The sequence below is a fragment of the Poromitra crassiceps genome (assembly GCF_964638095.1).
Source record: "Poromitra crassiceps genome assembly, chromosome: 6".
Classification (NCBI taxonomy): Eukaryota; Metazoa; Chordata; class Actinopteri; order Beryciformes; family Melamphaidae; genus Poromitra; species Poromitra crassiceps.
This window is the reverse complement of record NC_139627.1, coordinates 44261048-44269556: the sequence shown is the minus strand read 5'-3', so window position 1 is coordinate 44269556 and position 8509 is coordinate 44261048. Positions and strand designations below refer to the sequence as shown.

Genomic DNA, 8509 nt, shown 5'->3' with positions numbered 1-8509 from the left:
AACTGTCCTCGTGTAAAGGGCCCCTTAGACTACAAAGAGTGTGACTCCTCTCCTCTCCCTCCCCTTCACACCCTGACTGACTGTTTTATTTCAGGGACAGATCCATTAATCGGCCTTCCATGAGAGCTCGTCCCTCATCTGAAATGATTGAAAGTAGTCATCTCGTCCTGCGCCATATGCCACTGAGATTTGGTCAAAGCACAAAAATTCAAGCATGGCCCAACATAAGAGTACATTATACAGTACAGTACACTGAGAGTGTAACCCAGCCACATCCTGGCCTGAATTGAGGGGCAGGATATTAGTGGTTCGCGAGTTCCGCATCCGCAGGGTCTTGGTTCGAGCCACAGTGTGAACAAAACATATGAATGAGAAGTATCTCCCCTTCCGGTCAGACCCTATGCGTACCAGCGTCTTTAAAAAAAAGAATAAAAGAATGGTGGTGAATGGAAAGACGTTACTTTTTTTGGATCCCGTTTGAATTGTGCCACGCACAGGGTACACATACGTTTGTCAATTTAAAAGATAACTTTGCAAGTCAAGAAAGTTGACAGTTTGTGGTAAAACTGTGGCACTATAAGTTATAAATCAGAAAGGCTACACACAACCAGTCGCATAACTGACATCTCTCCCGCCAGGCCATGTTGTTGTTGGTGTGACGTATATTGTGCGACACGAGAGATGTAGCCGATTGAGCGGTTTCATACAAAACTAAACGTTATGTTACATGCATAGTTATATCTTAAACGTTATGTTACATGCATAGTTATATCTTAAACGTTATGTTACATGCATAGTTATATCTTAAACGTTATGTTACATGCATAGTTATATCTTAAACGTTATGTTACATGCATAGTTATATCTTAAACGTTATGTTACATGCATAGTTATATCTTAAACGTTATGTTACATGCATAGTTATATCTTAAACGTTATGTTACATGCATAGTTATATCTTAAACGTTATGTTACATGCATAGTTATATCTTAAATTGATGACATTTACACATGGACCTCGTGGCACAATTCAAACGGGATAAAAAAAGTATTGTCTCTCGCCGTTCACAAGCATTCATATTTTTTGAAGACCTTGGTACGCACGGTGAGGCAGGAAGTGACATCCCCTCTGGCTCTCTATTGGAATGACGACACGTGCTCATTTCACCCATCAACCTATAAAAGAGAAAAGATTCATATATCTCATTGTTTTTCACCCTGTGACCAGCAGGCTATGTATTATGCTGCAGGAGCTGCAAAATCAAACCAGCAGGACAGAAGAGTTTCAAACAAAGATAATCTATATTTCTACTATACATTGATAAAGGTTTTTTTTTTAATCAAAATATGCCTGTACAAATGCCAAATAGACTACATGAAGAAATAAAAATACAAAATACTGGAATTCAGCATTAAATCACACATATACAGCATTTTGACATATACATGTTGACAAAGAATGAATTGCATTTAAATTGCATGGTATTTAGAGAAAGTTCTTCACTTTACAATACAACTACAACCATGAGGTGCAAATCCTCCTGTTCAATGGCACTATAGCACTAGTTGCAGTATAACAGTAGCAAGTAGGCATACTCATTTAGAGGATACACAGATTCAGCCACGTACTGTACATGAGTTTACTGCACTCGACTACACTTTCTTCTTTACACACAATTCAAACTTACTCATTTAAAATGAATACTTATTACTTTTACATTATTTTTAGACATACAGTAAGGCTACAGCGGTGAGTACAATAAGATCTGTCACGTATAATAAAACACATTCTGGACTTAAAAATTCCCAATTGTAGCTTTGTTGGTATTAATAATAATAATAAAAAAAAAAAGATCATCCCGAAACTTTGGGCTGATGATGAACCATCAAATTATTCTCACAGTCCTCGCCAAAACAGGCAATGCATAGATAGATTTTTGAAGAAGAGAGCAATTTTGGACTGTGCACAAAAATCATAATGATTTCTAAGGACTTGAGCATATTGAGTGAGCAACTCTTTCACTCTTGACAAGGACACTTGTTGAGAATTGAGCTGAAGTTAACGGAGCTTCAGTCACACAATGGTTCTCTTTTGATCTTCACACTGCAAAAAACGTCCATCTTAACAAGTCATTTAGTCTCATATTCAGCGTTCAGATCTTATTTTCTTTAAAAGAGTAACATTCTGCCAGGGAGGAGAGACAACTCCACTTGCTTCCAACGCACTTTCCACTCGTTTCACGACTTTTCTACAAACAAGGCCTCGCTCACAGAGTCAGCATGCAGCTCCTCTTCTCACTCCTCAGAGGGTTTTCATAGTCCACTTCCCTGGCTGATTCCAGCTCAGCTCAGGTGTGCTCCCCCTGTCGGGGGTGCTCCGTCAGTAGCTGACGAATGGAGCTCTCCATGGTGCTGAACCTGTGTTCATCCATTTTGTCCACTCATTAGCCATTTTTGCCCATTTAGCCGGCCATCATGACCTAATTTAAAAAATCCGGCTCCGTTAGGTGCTCTTTACAAGTCCCGATAGATTCAGCACGATCGCACGTAAAATGGCATAGCTGTGGCCGGACACAGTTTTTGCTCACTCACTCACTCACTCACTCACTGACACTTTGCATTGTGTGTGTTGAAAGAAGTCAGAATAAGACGGACCACACTGCACTACTATCAAGACAAGCGCAAACATTTAGTGCACCCAAACTCCCACTCCCCCTACCCGCCCCTCGAATCTCTTCCTATCCCTAGCTACGGCCCTTATTCCCTAGCCCCGCCCCCTCCCTCCTACTACCCACATCCCCCTAGCTGCTGCCACTACCCACCCCCTCCAATCCCAACTCTCTACAACCGTCCTATCCTACCCCTAGTTACAGCCCCTTTTCCCTAGCCTCACGAGTGTCCTGACTTTTCCATCTTCTGACCCCGGTGGAGCCGCTGGCCCATCGCCGTGGGAAAAAGGACACTTGATTCTACACAATTCTTGAAACAAATGGATTTGCATTGGAAACAAGTAAAACAATTCAACCCCACTGGCAGATTATATCACTTATTTCAAGAAAATTAAGATTTTAGGACTAAATGACTAAATATCTCCAGTCCGGCAGCATCTGATGAACAAACACATATCCTGCTTGCAGACAATACTACTTCTTGTGGAGGCTTAAGATCTCCTGGCTCTCGATGAGAATGAATTCCACTATCTGGTTCTGGAACACCATGTTGACTGCCATGTTCCCCATGTCCAACTCTGGCCACATCAGTGTGGGGCCAAACACGATGCTGATTCCCTGGGTTGACATTAGGTTTTTCGTTGAATAGACCAAAACCCTGGCAAAAAAAGGACAACATTAGTTAGGGTGCATTTGTAAATTGAATGTAAACACAGCTTTTCAAGTGAAGAGATCTCAGGCGAGTGACGGTCACGTGCATTTTTTTTTTGGCAAACACCATATTTTCGGCATCTACTGCTCTCAATATGCATCTATATTATTTCTTCAGGTTTGTCAGTACAGTCGTTTTTACCCTTAAACGGCCCCTGTTGAAAGTGTATCTCGTTTCAATACTGGCAACGCTGGTGTATCATTTTGTGAACCCAGCTTTAGGTACTCGGAGATCCAGGTTCAGCCACAACTAAAACCACTCACTCTCCCCACACCACAAGTTCAGCAGTGGTGGTGTGCATTGCAGAGCATCCATTGAACTCGACGAGGAAAGTTCTAAAAGTAATGTGGATGGAGGTTTAGCGCAGGGAGTCTGGAAAGGCAAAGGAAACCAGGAAGAGAAAAAAAAAAGTTGGCGCAGGGAAACCGAGATCCACATTCTAACTCGTGTAAGACGACATTTTCTGTGGTTGGGGAACCGGTCAGGAAGGTAGAAAAAGCTATACACAACTGGACTCTAGTGAACAATGTGCGATGGTGTGAACTGTCCTCCCCCTTTGAACTGCTTCTTTGTTGAAGGTGTTCCATTAAGAGAGCAGAGGGAAGGGAGTATCTGAGGACTGGCTCGCGCCGTGTGCTATGGTGCTCTGGAGCGGGGAGAGACTAGCGACAGCGTGCAGCATTCTCCCTGTGCTGAGGCTTGGCTGGGGGACAGACGCAGGCCAGGCTGGGGGGGGGGGGGGGGGGGGGGGGGGGGACCACAGGCTTCTGGGCCCGTTATGGAGTGAGGCCTGGAACGGGATGGAAGGACTGCGGCACAGGGCCGCTCTCCAAGCTGTCAGTGGGCTCTTGACGAAGCGTTCTGAGGTGGGATCCAGTCCCTCCTTGCCCAAAACAGATCCGCGCAGGGCCTCTCGGCGCATAATTGCATCCAAAAGGTATTGTCAGTGCGCCAGGCGTGTTCGTCTCTAGCGCTGTGGCGTCTGAAGCTGGTATTTTGGAGAGCCGGAGTGATGTTATCTATGGCTTACATGTCATAAAACACAAAGCAAAAACACAAGCTGTAAATTTCTCTGCCCTCGTAGCACATGCTGTTATTGCTTATAGATGTGTTACACATGTACGCTATTGCAAAGAGGTTTTCTTTCCGTTGTCTTGTGTTTCCAACAATATGCGGCGGGTTTTCTGTAGCGGAACAATAGTTCAAGCTGTATTTTAGAATGGTAAAAAAAAAAAGTGAAAATGTAAAAATACACTCGTGCCCTCTGAGGGCTTTTCTAATAAAGGTCAAAATGAGGATGTATCTGTTACCTATGAAAAGTTGGCTGTTAAATGGTTAATTGCATGTGATAGCGAACATCTTGCCCTGCCATATGTCATTAGACTATGGACTGAGCACACGCGTGCCATGCATATTCCTCAAGCTCATTACTGAGCCAAGTCCTGACGATCATCCACACTGACACAATCATTAGGAATCATTATCCTCATCTCACTTTGAGCTAAGAAATTAGATTTTCCTCTTCAAATATGCCTCCAGTCGATAATGTCAAAATAAATGCACGGTCAATTCATAACACTGCAACACTAAAGAAGCAAATATATATTAGAGCTGCAATGATTAGTTGATCGACAGAAAATTACTACACAACTATTTTGATAATTGTTTGGATTTTTTGTTTTGTTTTAGTCTAAATTCTCTGATTTCAGCTTCTTAAATGTGAATATTTTCTGGTTTCTTTACTCCTGTATGACAGTAAACTGAATATCTTTGGGTTTTGGACAAAACAAGACTTTTGAGGATGTCATCCTGGGCTTTGAGAAACACAGACAACATTTTTCACCATTTTCTGACATTTTATAGACCAAACAACTAATCGATTAATCGGGAAAATAATCGACAGATTAATCGATAATGAAAATAATTGTTAGTTGCACCTCTAATATATTATGGAAATCAGTCTGCCAAGACAGATCGTTCCTATACAGCATTTGTGTTATTTTCTATTATGGTGTTTTATTTCTACCAGTAGTTTATGGAATATGGATGCGTCACACAGTCATCAAGCTGGGAATAAAATGCATGAAAGCGGAGTAATTGCTAGAAATTGTTGTGGGCAAGTTGCATTGATTGCATCCAGATTTGAAGCTCAGTTTACAGGTGGGTGTTAAATTGCAGGACGTTGAATCATTACCACCCAATTATCGGCGGTTGCAAAAATTCACCTCCTCCTAACAAATTCCAGGTGTAAGAAAAAAGAGAATTGCATTGAAATATGTTTCAGGGTTCCCACGGGTGCTTGAAATCCTTGAAAGTTTTTTAAATTTGAGAGAGAGAAAAAGCAAGGCCTTGACTGTTTTTGAAAATAGACATAAACAGACATGGGTGAATTAAAGTACTTGCATTTATTCTGTGCAAGAATTGAAATTGAAGTTACATGTTTACATGTAACACGGCACAGTTGAGAAGTGTTCACACATTCAAGCCTCTCTCTTTTTAATTGTTGTCTGTGAGCTTCTGTAAAGCTGCTAGTTCTCGTTGTAAAAATAGTCAGTCTAACAGTTTATGTAACAGTAATGAACCTTGATCCGTGTGTCAAACTAGACCATGTTGGGTCCTTGAATTTGAGGGAATTGGGCCTGGAAAGTCCTTGAAGTGTATGTCTATAAGGAGGCGTGGAAACCCCGATGTTTACAGTAATATGAATCAGAAAAAGGAAGAATCAGACACCATCGCCCATTGCTTTTACCCTGTTCCTCCACTTTAAGAATCTAGTGAACATGTTGGAGGGGAACATAAATAAATCTCTCCCATAGGAATGAAGCTATGGTTAAACTTGTGTGTAGTGGTTTGCAGAAGATGACCACTAGGTGAAAACATATGTAGATCGCCGGCAGCACTTTCCAAAAAAACGTGCAAACTGCGTCTTTAAAGTTGAAACGAGACAGAACGATAAGAGCGCAAAACACCCTGCGTGTGTGTGTGTGTGAAAGAGCATGAGAGACAGAGAGTGTGTGTCTATGGCAGCATGTGTGCATGCATGCGTGTAGAGTATATATGGTGCATTTCTGTGACTAAGTGTTTCGGGGTGTGTCCTTGAGTGCAGCGTAAGTGAAACCTGATTATAATGTGTACACACTATAATTTCCCATTTATGTCTGCAATTAACCTAAGGCCTGTGCCTGTACACAGTACATCACTGCTCCATGCCTGTCCTGGCATCAGCATTTTAACTTAATTAGAACAGTACAATGATCTAAGGGTCTGGATTGCCATGCCTAATGGCTCACTAATGAGCTCAAATAAGAAGACTCAATTATTAAAGTCATTCTACTGTATATTCACAGGAGGGATACATCACCTAAGCGCTCGGGCTGATCCTCCGGCTCGATCGACGGGGAGCCGGTGTTAATATGGCAGCTGGTGCCGCGCCGCGTCCTCCCCGCCGTCCCTCCACCGAGGCCTCGCCTTCCCTCGCCACCTCTTCCTCTGCCCCGCCTTTTTCTTTTTTCACCTCGTGTTTTTATTTGCCCTACTGAGCCTTCAGAAATCGGACTTTTCTTAAACCGAGAGACACATTTCAGGAATTTTCTAGAAATACAATTCCGTCAGAAAAGAAAATGACACTTGATTCTACAAAATTCTTGAATCAAGTTGATTTGCATGGGAAAGAAGTGCAATTACAGCATCAAACCCCACTGGCAGATTCTTTTTTTTTTCCCACTTTGAGATTTTTTTTTTTTTACGACTCAATAATAAGCTAAAGTGCAGCACCCAGCTTTCTTTACTTTTCTCATATTATCCAACCTCATAAACACCCTAACATGCTAACGGTCACTCAAACACGGCCCGAACATGCTAACGGTCACTCAAACACGGCCCGAACATGCTAACGGTCACTCAAACACGGCCCTAACATTCTAACGGTCATTCAAACACGGCCCTAACATGCTAACGGTCACTCAAACACGGCCCTAACATATGCTAACGGTCACTCAAACACGGCTCTAACATGCTAACGGTCACTCAAACATGGCTCTAACATGCTAACGGTCACTCAAACATGGCCCTAACATGCTAACGGTCACTCAAACACGGCCCTAACATGCTAACGGGCCCTAACATGCTAGCGGTCATTCAAACATGGCCCTAACATGCCAACGGTCACGAACACGGCCCTAACATTCTAATATTCACTCATGCTAACACTCTAACATTCACTCGTGCCAAGCAGCAATGGGAAGGAGCCATGGTGGCATGCACAATGGCGAGTGTCTGGCGTGCCCAGGAGGTGGTCACAGGACTTTTGATGTGAACTGACGAACCATTGATATCCCCTACATAAGCTGACGTGCTCAGCCCAAGATGCCAATGCTAATTAATTAGCATCTCGTTTTTCTCCTGTGTGTGTGTGTGTGTGTGTGTGTGTGTGTGTGTGTGTGTGTGTGTGTGTGTGTGTGTGTGTGTGTGTGTGTGTGTGTGTGTGTGTGTGTGTGTGTGTGTGTGTGTGTGTGGAGGCGGGGGGTGCATGACAGCAAATGGGAGCTGGACCATGATGGTGTCCCTCTTCCCTCCTTGCCTGGAAGGCTCAGGCTAATTGGGTCACAGGATCATTGACTCCTTCAGGATCACAGGACAGATAATAACTTGAGGTGGGGGGGGGGGGGGGGCGGGGAGGAGACCAAGGGGGTAGCTCATAGCTCCGTTCGTGAAGCCAATGCGGAAGTGTCTGAAACCTGCATTCTTGCGAATGGCCGATTGTATCAGTCAAGTATATGGAAGTCAAGTCAAGTGTATTTGTAGCCTATAGCCCTAATTCACAAGAATGTCTCAGAGGGCTTTACAGAGAATGTGTCTAGCTAGGTCTAGCTAAGCACTATTAATAAACAGGATTAAACAATCTTATATTAGAGAGAGATGAGTGAGGGGGAGAGAGAGAACAGAAGCCTACGATACGGTTGAAATGAATATCACGATAATCATCAGGATCATTCTCGATACTGATGTATATCACAATATCACAAGTGAATGGGGAAATGAGCCTACTTCTCACTTGATTTATGTCCTCAGTAAACACTTTCCTAAAGAGTTGATGGTCTCAATCGCCAGTTTCAAGTCTTCTGTAATG

The 8509-nt window shown here is 42.9% G+C and overlaps 1 protein-coding gene across 1 annotated transcript in view; it reads right to left on the bottom strand.

Moving 5' to 3' along the window:
• Positions 1 to 2840: 2840 nt before the first annotated feature.
• arhgap15 (Rho GTPase activating protein 15) overlaps positions 2841 to 8509 on the bottom strand; it is a 66469-nt gene continuing 60800 nt past the window's right edge. The window contains exon 13 of the mRNA XM_083639326.1: positions 2841 to 3327. Coding sequence (XP_083495452.1) covers positions 3144 to 3327 — 184 coding nt within the window. The 3' untranslated portion in view covers positions 2841 to 3143. The remainder of the gene's footprint in view (positions 3328 to 8509) is intronic.